The sequence below is a fragment of the Equus asinus genome, chromosome 6 (genome assembly GCF_041296235.1).
Source record: "Equus asinus isolate D_3611 breed Donkey chromosome 6, EquAss-T2T_v2, whole genome shotgun sequence".
Taxonomy (NCBI): Eukaryota; Metazoa; Chordata; class Mammalia; order Perissodactyla; family Equidae; genus Equus; species Equus asinus.
This window is the reverse complement of record NC_091795.1, coordinates 28,205,646-28,221,300: the sequence shown is the minus strand read 5'-3', so window position 1 is coordinate 28,221,300 and position 15,655 is coordinate 28,205,646. Positions and strand designations below refer to the sequence as shown.

Genomic DNA, 15,655 nt, shown 5'->3' with positions numbered 1-15,655 from the left:
GTAGCTGTATGTGTCAAGAGGCTAACATTTCCTTTAATGTCCTCATTTTCTCATCCGCTGTTGTCTTTGGGTTTCCCTAGAGGCTCCTTCTTAAAATAGAGTCTGAAAATCAACAGAGTCTGAGCCTTGAAATTCTTTTAGCTGTAATCCACTGTTATTACACAGGACCCTGGTTGATGCGGTGGTAAAATGTGGGGACAGGGGAAGCATCCCATAATCTATCGATCCATCTTGGTCTCTTACTGAGCCTATGCTCCTGGCTGATGACCTTCACAAGTGTTTCTCAGCTTTTTTGTTTTTTCCTTTAGGTGAGACAGGAAGATCAGAGGGGGTTGAAATTGGGTATTTCCCTTCCCACAAGTCATTTAGACTCTGGTAAATAAATAGGGCAGAGCATTGTTACGGAGAACAGATGCTCTGGTTTATTTCAAAGAGGTTACTTTTCCCTTTCACCTGGCAGAAGAGAATTTTTTCTCCAATCTTCACCCTGAGAAGCTGAAAGAGTTCCTAGGGGTAAAACTCAGGAAAGTGTGGGGACCCCCTAAGACTGGGACCCTGGTCTTTAACTCCGAAGCTTGTCCACTTGATCCTCCAGCAATCTGTCGATTACACTTTACATTTTCCTACTGTAACTATGGGCCCTCCAGGACCAGTTCAACTCACCCCTCTCTTATTAACAGTGACTAAGAATTGCTTTTCAGAAAATCTGCAAAGGCATATTGCCAGGGTATGCACAAAAGAAGAAATTGTGACCTGAAACAACCTCAGAACCAAAGATCTTCCTTCTCACGGAACTCAAGGACTGGGACACAACCAGAATGTGAAAGCCAGACTCTTATCAGAAGCCAGCAGTCTCTCATTCAGGAAGATCTGGTGTTAAGATTCCTTCCCCACCTCATCAAAAGTGTTTAGAACCTCATCATAAATGTTTAAAACCTTACCATAAATGCTTGAAGCCCACCAATCAAAATCTGTCCCACCAGTGTTTCCACATGCCAGTCTATTCTCCTTAACCCCTTAAATTTCACCCAAATCCTGAACTGGGGAGACAGATCTGAGGGCACCCCTCCATCCCTGTCTCCCTGCAGATTGATCTCGCAGAATAAAGCTGATCTCTTGTGCAAAGGCTGATGCCATAATTAATTGGCTTGTTTACATGCATTGGGCAGAGAACCCCAATTTTGCGCAGTAACACTACCAGTTCTGGCTCCAGTGAAAGCAGTAAACTTTGCTCCTGGTAAACTGTGATTCTCAGTATCCACATCTCTTTCCAGTTTGGGGGGCAGTGGTTTGACCTCAATTCTCTGATGAATCTAAGAAAAGGTGTTGATTTTCAGTTTATCCAGCTTTTTCTTATTGTGGCCATGGAAGTAATAACTTCTAAGCTCTTTGTGTATCAGAAACCAGAAGTCCCTCAATTAATATTTCCACACCACCGACTCATAATTTAAATTTTCAGCTTAGGCTTCTCCTGTGAGCTCCGCAATCATCTACATTCCCACTTGAATGTCTCAGAGTCACTTCATTTCAATGTATCTGAGACCAAGTTTATGACCCTCTCCCCTCCCCCCACACCACGGAACAACTGATCTTCTTTCAATTTTCCTCATCTCAGAAATGGCGCCCCCTACCAGCCGGTTTCCCAGGCTATCCTCCTTGATACCTTCCTCTCTTACACCTCTATATCCGATACCTCACGAAGTCTTCTGAATTTTACTTCCTTGATACCTTTCAAAAGAATCCATGTCTCTGTATTGTCATTATCTTAGTCCAAGACATTTACCTGATCAACTGCAATAACATCCTACTCTTGTCCACCTCATTCCTGAAGACTCCCTACCTCACCCAACTATTCAAAGGGCAAATCTGATTATGTCCCATCACACTACTCTGTGTCCCTCAGCCCTCTGCACCCTGTTCAGCCCCTCCAGCATGCTGGGTCCTCTTTGACCCCAGGGACCTTGTAAATTCTGCTCCCTCTGTCCGGAATGCACTTTCTTTCCTCTCACCTGGTCCACACTCGCCCACTTTTTCAGATCTCCATTTGAGCCTCAGGCCCTCAGGGAAACCTGGTCTGGTTCCCCAGGCTAGATTACCATCCTTCCCTTTATGTGCTCACAGAACCCTGCCCTCCTCCTTCACAGCACTCAGGCCACTTTGTAATCGTGTATTCACCAGTGAGATGATTTCCTTGATGCCTGTCTCCCCCACTAGAGTATAAACTCCAAGAAAGAAGGGAAGAAGACTGTTTTACTCACCATTGTGTCTCCAGCCCATAGCACAGGGCCTTGTACAAAGTAGCTGCTGAGAAATATTTATTAAGTGACTAAATTAAATCTCTCCTCCACATTGATTCCTCCCAGATTTGCGTCGCCAACCTGGTCCTCCGTTCTAATCTCAATCTACAGACTCCAGCTCCTGCTGGAAAGTTCCTCCTGGGGGGCCCACAGACAGTCCCTCCTCTTCTGGAGTGTCCTGAACGGCACCACCCTTCACCCCATTACTTCAGGCAGAACCCTGACAGTCATTTTAGGGGTCTTCCTTCTCCCTCAACCACCATTTTCAGGAAATCACAAAGTCTGCCCCTTCCTACCTCCTAAATACCTCTCAGACATCCCATTCTTTTCTTCCCCATTATCCCCTACCCTACTTTAGACTCCCATCGCCTCTCGCTTATATTTCTCCAGTAGCTTCCACAGTGGTCTCTCTTAGAAGATCTTGTCCTTCCAAAAGGTTTTCCACAAAGGAGTCTATTTAAAATAGAAATTTCATTCTTAAATTGAAATTTGATTCATTTCTATTCTGTTCGATTCCGCCCGATTCTGTTCTACTGATGGGCCTCATCAGACCATAGATTCACCTCCCAGCTCCGCCACTGCCTTTCCCTGCCTGAAGCTCTGCTGTAGGCTACCTGCCTCCAAGCGAGGCTTCTCTCAGTTCCCCACAGGAGCCATGGCCTCTCACTTCCAGGCCTTCACTCTTCTTCCGCCCCTACCCCAAAACCTGTTCCCTCCCTCCCTGCCCTCTTCGTCTCACCAACTTCTACTCAGGTCAGGCTTGGAGCCTCTCCCAGGGATCCCGCCCAGCACCCCACACTTTCCCATCAAAGCACTGTCATCCTGCTGTTATCCCCTGTTTGCTTCTTCTCCTCCGCTAGAAGGTAAGCGTCATCCTTACAAGGACCTTGATTTTAGCTGTGTCTCCTGGTAGGTATAGAAAGTGAGTAGTAAAAATCACTGAACACATGAAAGGGCACCAAATCTGGAAGCATCAGAATGAACTGTGATGCTGCCCTTTTAGAGGAATCTTCACATGTAAGATGCTGGAAAGGAGAATTACGGCCACACGAGTGCCAACCCCGCTGCTAGTCCTCTGTCCAGGATTATAATCCTATAATGGTAGGACATGTATGTTCTCAGCAGTTCCTGAATCAAGAAACATACATAGAGTGCTCGCTTTGGCAGCACGTATACTAAAATTGGAACGATACGGACAAGATCAGCATGGCCCCTGAGCAAGGATGCCACGCAAATTTGTGAAGCATTCTACATTTTTAATAAAATGATTAAAAAAAAAAAAGGGACATCGGGCCCACATCTGAGCAGGCAGTGGAAGAAGCGGGGTTCTGTGGCCGACTTTGCTATGCTGTGTGGCGGCCATCATTGGCTGCACGGCAGTTAATCCCATCGAAGGAAGGTTTTTAAAATCTGCTGAAGCAGCAATGCTTTGGCTCTTACCACCGTATGCAAAGCAAGGTGCGGTGTAACAGCTGCTATCGGCCCTTTTTTCCTTTCCCAAACCTGGTCGAGGGGGAGAACTTGAAAGTCTTCTGGCTGAAACGAGCGCTGGGGGCAGCTGATGGGTGGATGATCAAAGGCTCCAGGTGTTTGGCTGAGACGCTCGTCTCCAGGGGAACGCAGGGGAGGTATGAACGTGGCAAGAGGGAAGTGATGTGTGGGGAAAGGGGACGGCTGAGTTCTAAATCCAGGCTAAACATAGCAAAAATTCTTGGGGTTTTGCCCATTTAAAACTAAAGGAGAAAGACAACTTCTTCTATACTATGTCCTGAGTGATGCCACAGTTGGGCAAGTGAGGTATATCATGAATAAAAGTCTTGGGAAAGTGGAGGCTCTGTGCCTCAGTTTCCCCAAACAGGGAGGAGGAATAATGTACCTTTCTCTGAAGATCAATAAGACAATTATTTCTCTTGGACATGGACTTTTTTGTGTGTGTGTGTGAGGCAGATTGGCCCTGAGCTAACATCTGTGCCAGTCTTCCTCCATTATGTATGTGGGACGCCGCTTCAGCATGGCTTGATGAGCTGTGTGTAGGTCCGTGCATGGGCTCTGGAGCCATGAACCCTGGGCCACGGAAGGGGAGAGCGCGAACTTAACCACTACACCATCTGGCTGGCTGCTACATTCTCTTTTTAAAATAAGAGGAGACAGACATGACTGGGATTACCTGAGAGTGCAGCTGGGTGAATCATACCACCATCCTCCCTCTGGTCCCTACTCCCCTGCTCACCACTCATCCCCAGAAACCATCCTGTTAACATAACGTTTTTGTTTTATTTTTAAATCAGTGGTTTAGCTAAGGTGCGAAGAACAATTTATAAAGGGCAGCCTGAGGGGAGTTGGCGGAGGTGGGGAGGGACTCGGATGCTCAAGGACAGCTGCTCCGAGACGGGCCTTTGAGCCGAAGCCTGAGAAGATCTGGGGAATTAAGCTCCCGTGGCAGGAGGCATAACTGCAGAGAGACCCTAAGACAGAAGAGCCCGGAATATCTGAGGGGCTGCAAAGCGGTGAGCGGCTGGAGCCAAGTAAAGGGGGTTTGTGGGAGGAGAGGGGAAGGAGCTGTTCATGCAGGGCCACGGAAGAACTTGGGAGTTTGCTAGTAATAGAAGCTACCAAAAGGTTCTAAGCAGGAAAGCAATATAATCATGTCTGTTGTCGAAAAGATTCATCCTCTGGCTTCCAAGCAGAGAATGAGCTTGGAACATGAATGCAACCTGAACAGTATGGAGCCAGGAGGTGAGGCTGGGAGGCCAGTCAGGAGGCTGCCGTGGCCCTCCAGGCCAGAGATGTGGTGGCAGGTGAACTGGTGAGAAGTCCTGGGCTGGAACCAATTCTGGATACTAGAGCCAACAGCGCTTGCTTTGGGCTCGGATGTGGGGTGTGAGGAAAACAGAGGGAACAAAAGAAGAGTCAGTAGGTGTTTGGTACATTTATTAACTGACTCATCGCTCACTGCCGTGGACGATGACTGAACTTCTCTTTCCTGTAAGCCTTTCCCGGTTTCCCAGCCACAGCGGTCTGCCAAGGTTTTGACTCTGTTGCTGCCTTTCTGTAATAGGAGGCTAATACTACTCACCCTCCAAGGCTATTGGGCAAACAAATGGATAATGTTGACATCAGGCTTTCTGAGAAGACACAAGTGGAGGCTCCGAGTGGATGCCAAAGCCCTTCTCATTGTACTCTTGGTCAAACACACAGGTTCAAATATAAATAGACATTTTAACGCTCTCAACAGCCCTGTGCAGTATATATGGCTCTTATCCATCTCAGGAGAAGGCTGGGGCCTGGGGAGTTTGTATGCTGGGCCACAGTCCCAGTGCCTGTGGGTCAGCCCAGGTGTGGAGAGTTGGAGGTGAGCAGCTCGGGAATGGGGGCAGCGGGCGTCATCCTTGCGGGTGGGAGAGAAGAGAGGTCCTCATGCTTGTTAAGGTCCCGCTTTCTGATCCCAACACGGAGCAGCAGGATTCCTGCATTGCGGTTTGCATAACGCATTTCAGGAGGGTAAAAGGGAGGAGAAATCCCCAACGCACTGGTAGCCGGGAACCTCCTTTGAAGTGAGTGCGGACAAGTCCGTCTCTGCACGCCGGGGTGGGGGCTGAAAGCTGGCAGCCGGGAGCGCGGCCGCTGACGCCAGCCCGGCCGCTGGAATGCGCCCGCCCGCCCGGGGCTGGCGAGGCCGAGGCCCTGAAGAGGGCTCCGCGGGGCTGCCGCGGCTTCTGTCGGTCCAGAAGCACCACCGCTCCGAACACCGTCTGCTTCTCGTCTCCTCCTAGCACGAGCCGCAGGAAACCGACGGAGCGAGCGATGGAGCTGCCGCCCGTCCCAGCCCAGGACCGGGCTGCTGGCCGCCGCTCTTCCAGGAGTTAAAGCGTTCCCTCTCCCTCACCGGAGGCTGAGAGCTAGGTGGAGGAAGCTCAGCCCCACCCTGAGGACCCTCCCCACCCTGCGCGCTCTATTCCAGGCTTCTGCCCTCCTGGCTAAAGGTCTGAGTGGGTCTCAGTTGTCTCAGTGTCCTCAATGCCCAGCACAGGGCCTGATGCCCAAAGGGATTTGCTGAGTCAGTGGATAAATTTCCTATGAATCCAAGGTTCCAAATCAGCATCCCCAACATCTGGCTTCCCTTGGCAGCTTCAGAGCCGGAGATCTGGGCCTCTGACCTGGCTGCTGGCTGATCCTGCAAAGGAGGACATGTCAAGGAAAAGTGACTTCCCTTCCCACAGCTTACTATCCTGTAACCACAAAAGGGATCCCCAGACCCAAAAACCAATCTTAGGGAGCATAGAAAGGAAATGCCAGAAGGGGAGGCAGCAGGGTAAGCCCAAATCCACAACCAACAAGCTGTGTGGCCTTGGACAAGTCACTTAACCTCTCTGTGCGTCACCTTTCTCATCTTCAAAATGGAGAGGCATTATAGTAGGTCAGGGGCAGGTGGGCTCTGACATCAGACGGCCTGATTTTGAATCTCAGTTTTACCACTTACCGGCAGCAACCACTTAGATTTTTGAACATGGCCCAGTTATACAAACTCTGTGGGCCTCAGTATTCTCATTGGTGAATGAAAAATAACAGTATCTAATTCACAGAGTTGTTGGGAGGGGTAATATAGCTATCCTGTATTTTATATATATACATATACATATTTAGGACAGTCCTGGCACCTGATGAATTATCATTGTAATGTTTACCTGTTTTAAAATGATAAAGGACACTCTCCAGGTCTCCCAGGGTTTGGTAATGATCCCCTAACATCATGAATAAAAAAGCAGGGAGGAATTCAGCAGGTATCTGGTCTTTTTTGACCTTTTTTGTTTTCAGATCTGACAGGAAATTCCTTCTTTCTTCAGCGGCGCCCGCCACCCAGCCACCCGCCCCAGCTGACTGCTTTCCATGACAAAAGGCAAGGCCACGTCGGCCGCCAGGTCTCTACCCAGAAACCAGCAAATCCCTGCCTCAGGAAAACGCCAGGGGTTTCTTTTTCATTAACAACCTCAAGGTTTAGTTACTAGAGCTGCTGAAGAAAAGAAAAACCAGTTGAACCCTGAAGATTCAGGCTTTGCTCAAGTCCTGGGAGGTCTCAGGGAGGAAGAGAGCAGAGTTTGGGAGTTTGTGACGTTCCTCGTGGCCAAAGCTCGGTCAGTCTGCCCTGAGAGGGACTTGTGAGTGCCCTCGGGGGCTGGGGGGCGGAGTTGGGGTGCAGACGCACAGTTTTCGAAGCCTCTGGGCTCCCCAGCTGCCTTTTCCCAGTAAGTTCAAGAATGAGATGAAGGATCTAGAAGTATCCGGAAGGAAACCTGAAACCTGCTTTTTTTCAAATTCTCCTTTGCCCATGTCGTACTCTGAAAGGTACGCTAGGTCCCAGAAGGCCGATGGCAGCTGCTTTGAGTTATAAATGTGCCCAATGGCCTCAGCCTGGGCTGCAACTTGACATCACACCCTAGTCCAGGGGGAAACCCCTGAAAACAGGGGTGCTTAACTCTGCGCTGCGGGGCCGCATCTTTTCCTAGGCACTGTCCTGAACGACGGAAAGTGAAATCTCGCTCAGACCAGAATTTCTGACCTGGTTCCCAGGCAGAAAATGCTGCAGATGCAGGAAGCCGATGCCAATTGGAGTGCTTGTGCAGACTGTGACCTGGAAACATCACAGGCATTGGCCTTGTCCCTTTCCCTTTAATCCCACGCCCAGCAGGAGGGGAGGCAGTTCCCGGATGGAGACGTGCCCACAGCACAGCTTCTTTGGTCCCGGGAGTGGGGACTGAGACACCCTGCTGCCCTTGGGAGTTGTTCGGATCAGAAGAGCCTTCTCTTTGCCTTTGTTCTCATAAATGCCGTCGTCCTGGCATTTAATATCAATCAACCACCCAGATCTAGATACTTCCAAATACAGCTTAATCACGTTCCTTTAACGTGTCTTTCTTTCCAAGAAATGCTTCTGCCTGTCCCCCACACCCCTGCCAAAAGAAACCCAAACATACTAATAACCCAGTTTATTGTTTGCTCAAAATTATTCCTAGCCTAGGTCTCTATTCATGGAAATAATTAGATGCCAAGAAGGAGGCTACCATAAGAATCTATATCAGCAACTGAGATACTGGGCTCCCTCCAGCGTGACAGGCACACAGCGGTGGATCTCAGTTCTCAGAAACGCCTCCAGGATTGGGTTGTTCCTGCTCACGACTCATTTTCTTTAGAGAAGGCAGGCATCTCATAGGACAGAAACTGTCCTGTACCAGAAGACCAAGGCCTAATTCACTCAGGGCTCAACTGCTAGCCTTGGACCCAGGACTTTGTGTGAGGGAGTGAGGGGGCTGTTTTCTCATTGGCAAGTTGTGAGCACTGGTCTAGATCAGTGGTTCTCAACCAGGGTTAATTTTGCCCCCGAGGGGGCATTTGGCAATGTCTGGACATACTGTTGGTCTTCACACATGGCCAGGACTGGGGGGAGAAGGGGTGCTTCTGGCATCTAATGGGTAGCCCAGGGATGCGGCTAAACATCCTGTAACGCACAGTGCAACTTCTCCCAACAAACTACCCAGCCCCAAATATCAATATGCTGAGGAAGAGAAACCCTGGTAGAGACACCTCATCTTTCAGGCTTCTTCTAGATGCGGCCAAGTTCAACAGTTTCCTAGTTATTTCCTTGGAACTGATGGGCTGCCTGTCGCCCCCTGAGGATCACAACACCCAAGGCTGTAAGAGCTCCACCTGAGGAGTGTTGCCAGCTTGTGAGGCCTTACAGCGCCGTTTCTTTCTGGAACAGAAGTTGTCTGGCGCACTGAAGTTCAGTTTAATCTAAAGGACAGAATTGTTACTTCATTAAAAATAAGTTAAATGCTCATATGTCTCCAGACCCTGCTCAAAGAGTAATTGTTTCCTTCTAGCCCTTTCAGATGTGGGTAGGTAGAACAAAGCCAATGAAAACTCAATTACTCTCTCTCAACACACAGAAAGTCCCTGTAGCGGCTTCAGTGCCATACCACCTACATCTATTCCGTTAGGAGAAAAAAGCTGAAGACGGAAAAACAGTAATGCCTACAAGTGCCCAACGTCATCCCACTTAAAGTTTATTTCATGTGATTCTTAGCATGCAGTGTACTTTCTTGGGAAAAAAATGTTTTGTCCCAGTTCACATTATAAATTAATTTACAAATATAAAATTGTATTAGAAACAATATTTATAAAAGTTCATATGATTTTTCACATAGAAAAATATCCATAGAAACTGGATTTTTGTACACACAATATGGGGGTAGGTAGTCTCTTTGGTTGTCTTTCTGCATAATACTTAACAAGTAAGGGTGATGTTATTTATACCTCAATAAACTGTTCAAAAAATAATTTTCTGTATGTATATTTCAAAATAAAAATTTAAGAGAAATGCTGTGAGTCTCAAGATAGAATACACAGGGAAAAGTCAGAAATTTTTCACAATGCACTTGTGTTCCTTTTTCTAAAAAAATTAAAACCCCAAACCAGTAACGCTCCTATCGAAGACCCAACAACATGGTACAAAGGCAACAGGGCATATCTTCAGCTTAATGCAACGCTGTTCCAAAGAAATCAACTATCCATTTTAATTAATGCTTTTTGGATAAGTATCTACCACGTACCAGGCACTCTACTGGGCACTGGGAGGATGACCATAAAAATTATTCAAATGAAGACACCTCTTGAGAAGTAAAAGGGAAGACTAAAAATAAATTATATTTAAAAAAATTTTTTGACCACAAATGGTTTATTTAAAAACTATAAAAATTCCATTTAAAGACTATTTTTAATAAAATTCTAAGACTTTGTTAAAAAATGAAAAATCCAGGACACATGCTAAAAGGGATGGAGCATCAAGTTAACTAGGACAATGGTCACCCCAGACCTCAGGACTGCGGCAGAAGAAATAAGGCAGAGGTGGTGTCCATTAACGTCTCAAGTGATTTATTTCAACCAGAATCTTTGGTCCAATGAGCTCTCGCTCATTCCTACCCCCGATATGCAATGTCTGCCTATGGACGCGGGCACCTTTGTTTTTCAGGAACTAGAACACAAAGCTTACAAGCACCAGCTCTGGAGCCAGACTGCCTGGACCTGATCCTGGCCCCATGACTTACTAGCTGTGTGGCCTTGGGCGGTTACCTAATATCTTGGAGTTTCACCGCCCTCATATAAAAAATGAGGAGTAGTAGCAAACCCCATCTCCCAAGGTTGTTGTGAGGATTAACTGAGTTAATACACGTCAAGTGTCTAGAGCAGTGCCTGGCACACAGGGCTTGCCTGGGCACTTTTATTGCTATTAGTACCTGCCATGTACCAGACACTGAGCATATGCAGAGGTGATTCGTGAGCTGGATACAGCTCAAGGATTTGTGGTGTTTCCTACTACAGTATTTTTAAAACTTTAATTTGTGACAAAGAATACAAATAGAGGTTTCCTATAAAAATCCACATATCCAACTTTTCTAGAAAAATCAGAAAGCTGCCAGGCAGGAGCTAACTAGCTGCCCACAGCAGCCTTCATTCAGCTGCTCAGTCCCAGACACCCCCTACTGCTTCAGTTGCCAACTGCTACCTTTTTCCCACCCAATAACTTCATTCGCTTGTTTCCTAGCTGGCCCTGGTACACATCTGAGCTTGGAACCCTGATAAACAGTGATGAACAAAACATGGTCCCTGCCTTCACAGGGCTCACAGGTACCATCCCAGAACAGTGAGATGACTCTCTCTCCAGGGAGGCCCTTATCCAGAGAAGCCTGTAAAAGCTCGCTGGGTTGTAGAAAGAGTTATCTACTAGACCCATGCTACTCCAGGTGTGGTCAATGGGCCACAAGATCACCCGGGAGCTCCAGAGAAATGCGGAGTCTCAGTTCCTGCCCCAGACCTACGGCCTTGGAATGTGCATTTTAACAAGATCTCAGGTGTGCATATTCAAGTCTGAGCAGCAGCGCTCTATACCTCAGAGCCCTCCCGGGGGTAGATGAGGCTGTTGACCATGCTGAAGTTGTAGAAAGGGCTGCTGAAGGGGCTGCTTTGACCCCCGCTGGTGCTGGTGGGGAAGGGGCTGTAATAGGAAGACCTCTGGCTGCTGCCGTTGCTGGTGCTGCTGTTACTCAGCTGCAGGTTGTCTGGCGAGGCCTCCGAAATGGAGCTGGGGGGGAATGCGCTGCCGGACGGCAGCTGGGTCCCCTGGATCCCTAGGTGGCGGCTGCCAGGGAGAGCTCGCTGGGTGCTCCCACTGCTGCTGACACTTAAGGTGCTGAGGCTGCTGAAGAAGGTGTTGAGGCACGGGGTGGAGGTGAGCATGGATCCTCCTGGGGAGGAGGCAGTACTCTTGGTGCCCTCCGGAGGCTCCGGGGACTGCGAAGGCCTTAGCAAAGCCGAGGGGCTGTCTCCTTCTGGCTTCCCACCCACTCCAGATCCCAATCCTGAGGAAAGCCCTTCTTCTGATTTTGATGTCCCTGCGGCCACCGTGGAGGTGCTGCTGGCCTCGGAGCGGCGCTTTCGCTTCCGGCGGAAGTTCCCGTTGTCAAACATTTTCTCACAGTTTGGATCCAAGGTCCAGTAATTACCTTTCCCTATAGAGATGAGAAAGAAAGACAAGTCAGAGAGGGACCTAGTTTATGCTCGTGTATTCGGCTTCAGTTCTGGCAGAAGTCGGGCAGTCTCTCATTAAATGCTGACCAAGATGCTCAATCCACTGTGCCGTTTAAATTTCTCCTTTGGGGAGAGATTTTATTCTTCACCTGCAAGGGGAAATCTGGAACAAAGATGTTCTGGCCACTTCTACCTCCTCCTGCATAGTGTCTGCTACTTAAATCTTAAGACCTAACTCTATTCCCAAGGCTCTTATAATTACCCAACACCTTCCCTTCTAGATCCATGTTGTGCCCTTGCAAAATCACGGAATTCTGGCGCTACTTAAACTTGAGGCTCCGTTTCTTGATTTACAAAAATAGGTATAGAAATAGTACCCACTTCATAGGTTGGCTTGAGGGTTAAACGATATCGCTGCATAGTAGCTGGCACACGTAAGCAGTGACAAAACAGGATCTGTCAGCATTATTTGCTGAAGGGGTACAATACTCGCCCCTAAAAAAATACCCCACTGAAAAAAGACAGTCTCAGAAAGCTGATCCTCTGCCTTGCTGAATGAACGAAAATGACAACAAAAGTTATTACTGAGCAATGAATGGTTTTAACAATGCCTTGGATGGCATATATTCAGGGTATGAGGAAGCTCCTGGAGTCTACGTCCCCTCTGTGCCTTGGGCAGGAGGTTTTTCTTAAGTTTTTCCTCCACTGGGCAAACCTCAGAGATCAGGGCCCCATTTCATGCAAGCAATGCTTGTCTCCTGCTTAGAAAATTTCCCTCTATCTAGCGCAAGTGAGGTTAAAAAAAAGATCTACCATCTTGGAGGATTTTGTCTCCCAACAGCTTTTTTCACTTCTGGCAAAAATCTCTGGCATCTGAAAGGACGGTGAAGCACTTACCTGGCCGTGAGTGCTTGCTCAACTCCTCAACATTATTACCTCCACTTTTCAGATGGGCAGACTGAGGTGCAGAATGGTTAGTAACCTGCCGTACTCCCAGTTAGCAAAGGTAGAGCCAGGATGTAAGCAGGCTGGCTCTAGACTCAGCAGTCTTAACTGCCCACTTCTATGCTGCCTCCTCAAATTAGCACACACTCCCCCACACCCGCTATTTTCTACTGACACATTTTCTGCAAATAGTTGCAGAAAAAAATGTATTGCTACAACTACCATCTAAACAATACTACCTGCACCTATCAGGGTATTTATACTGTGCCACCTTGATACCAAGCGCTTTGACCAGACACTAGCTATATAGATCTTTGAACTTTTTAGAAAGTCCAGAGGAGTATACGACAATTTACATGATGATCTCAGGTGATTCCGAAGCCAAACAGGGAAGACGCACCTTCTAGAACTGCATGCCCTGTCCAATACAGTAACCTCTAGGCACACGTGGCTGCTGGGTGCTTGAAAAGTGGCCAGTCCCAGTGAGATGTGGTGGAAAACACACACAGGATTTTGAAGACTTGGTACCAAAAAAATAAAGTATCTCACTAATAATTTTTATATTTGTTCTATGTTGAAACATTATTTTGGGTTACTTAGAAAATACTAAAAATAATTTCACTGGTTTCCTTTTACTTTTTTAATGTGGCTATTAGAAAATTTACAATAGTTTGTACTCTATTTTTATTGGAAAGCACTGCTCCGGAATGACTTCAGATACGAATACTCCAGAAGATTTACATAATTTACACAAATCCTGGATCTCTGTAGTGTGCATCTCAAGTGGTTTTATTTCTCTTCTCCTTTTCTATCACCACTCTGCCTCCATCTCCCTCGTCCTGGGCTCCTTCTGAAAACCTCAAGGAGGATTCCATTTCTCTCCTGTTTAGGAGCTTTTCTCTTGCCTCCACTTCTCAGGAAAGAGGAAAACTACTAACACTGCACTGGAACGCAGCCCTCCTCCCCCCAGGGCTTAGATCAGAACGGAAACAGATTTGGAGTTTTCATTTTTACACTTCTAAATAACTAAGGTACCACAACCGCGATTTGCAGGACCCAGCTAAAGTTCTCTGATCCCGCTGCCCCTGTCTCCCGAGGCCCGTGCCACTATCCTCAAATCCTCTCTCAAGGCTGGCACAGTGCTCCTTTCATGAAGGACAGAAATCGTCTCTTAGGAACCTGATGCAGGAAGAAGTGCATTATGGAAGGCTGTTCCTCTTGGTCTCTCACCACCTCTTTTGTGAAATGTGATGGGATTCTCAGCTCATCTGAATCCCTTTACAGTCATTCCCTATCTGAGAGCTCACCGGTGTTCTTCTTCCTAACCAACCTGCCTGTAACCTGACCCTCCCTTCAACTGGCCCGAGGAACACCACCCAGGGGTGCCTTTCTGTTTGAGGATACGAGCTTTTTCCTTTTTCTCTAAGCGGCCACCCTCTGCGTGTGTGTGGGTGGGTGTTGTGGGGGAGTGAGTGGGTGTGGGTGTAAGGGACGAGCTCCTCCCTCACCGGGTCCTCCCTCGGGGGATGCTCTGATCACTTTTTGTCCTCTGGCTTCCCCTCACCCTAATCAGAGAGGTTCAGGTGGCTGTTCCTCCACCGGCTCCCACCCCCAGTTAGAATGGGAAGACTCCGCGTGCATCTTCAAGTCAACCACACTCAGACCCCCCACCCCGCCCGTGCGCCGCTTCTCCGCCCTCCCGCCGGCGGGGGAAGCACCTGTGCGGGGGCCCTCACCTGGGTCGTCCTCGTCGCGGGGCACCTTCTTGAAGCAGTCGTTGAGCGACAGGTTGTGGCGGATGGAGTTCTGCCAGCCGGCCTTGCTGCGCTGGTAGAAGGGGAAGCTGTCGGCCACGAACTGGTAGATGTGGCTGAGCGTGAGCTTGCGCTCGGGCGCGCTCTGAATGGCCATGGCGATGAGCGCCGAGTACGAGTAGGGCGGCCGCACCATCTTCATCAGGTCCTCGCGGCTGGCCATGGACAGCCAGCCCAGCTCGCCGGGCGCGGCGGGCCCCGCGGGCGAGGCGGGCGCGGCGGGCGCGGGCTGCGCGAAGGGCCGCTGCGCGCAGCCGAAGGTGCCGGCGGCGGGCGGCGGCTGCAGGAAGGGCCCGGCCGCGCCCCCGGGGGGCGGCGGCGGCGGCGGGGCGCCCAGGTAGGCGGCGGCGGCGGCGGCTGCGGGCGGGCCGCCCACCCCCGGCCCGTTGAGCCACAGGTAGGGGTTGGCGGCGGCGGCCGGCGGCGCGGCGTAGTCGGCCAGCCCGTAGGGCGCCCTGGAGGCCGGGGGCGCGCCCGGGGCGGTGGCGGCGGCGGCGGCCGGGGGCAGGCCGGGCTGCGAGTACACGCCGAAGTTGTCGCCGCAGTAGAGAGCCATGTCGGCGGCCGTCGGCGGGTGCGGCGCGGCGGCGGCGAGGGGCGAGCGGGGCTGGTCTCGCCGCTCGGGCGAGAGCATCCCTTTGGGGGCCAACCTTGCGGCCCCGCCTCGGCCCGCGCTCGGCGACCGGTGCTCCGGGCGGGGGTCGGGCGGCTGCGCGCGGGGCGCCTGCGAGCCGGCTTCTTATAACCGTCGGCGGCGCGGCTCCTCCCGGGCCGGGCCCGGGGCTGGGCGGTGGCCCGCGGGCAGGGGCTCTCCACGCCCCCGCCACGCCCCACCTGCCCGCGCCGCCAGGGGAGCGCGCCCGAGCCGCGCGCCGCCCGCCCGGCCGCCCCGCCCCTGCAGCCCCTCCTCGCGGGCCCGGGAGCGCGGGGAGCCCGGGGAGGCAGCGGGGCGCCGGCGCCTCCAGGTTTAAGGCGAAGAGCACCCCGTTCCTAGCCACCGTATTCTTAGCCCAATAA

The 15,655-nt window shown here is 50.2% G+C and overlaps 1 protein-coding gene and 1 non-coding gene across 2 annotated transcripts; one reads left to right on the top strand and one right to left on the bottom strand.

The window, feature by feature from the left end:
• Positions 1 to 3,448: 3,448 nt before the first annotated feature.
• On the top strand, positions 3,449 to 3,555 carry LOC123286769 (U6 spliceosomal RNA). Its single transcript, XR_006529572.1, has one exon. It is a non-coding gene; the product is annotated as a U6 spliceosomal RNA (small nuclear RNA).
• A 7,679-nt stretch (positions 3,556 to 11,234) lies between these two features.
• FOXI3 (forkhead box I3) lies at positions 11,235 to 15,331 on the bottom strand. The gene is made up of 2 exons (XM_014852854.3): positions 14,561 to 15,331; positions 11,235 to 11,860 (listed from the first exon to the last, which is right to left on the bottom strand). Exons 1-2 carry the CDS (start codon positions 15,270 to 15,272, stop codon positions 11,235 to 11,237), a joined length of 1,338 nt encoding a protein of 445 aa, XP_014708340.3. The 5' UTR covers positions 15,273 to 15,331.
• Positions 15,332 to 15,655: the final 324 nt, after the last annotated feature.

Coding starts and splice junctions, on each gene's coding strand:
- FOXI3 (XM_014852854.3), bottom strand. CDS start 15,272: ATGCTCTCGCCCGAGCGGCGAGACCAGCCCCGCTCGCCCCTCGCCGCC. Junction 11,861..14,560: donor CCGCGACGAGGACGACCCAG/GTGAGGGCCCCC, acceptor TCATCTCTATAG/GGAAAGGTAATTACTGGACC.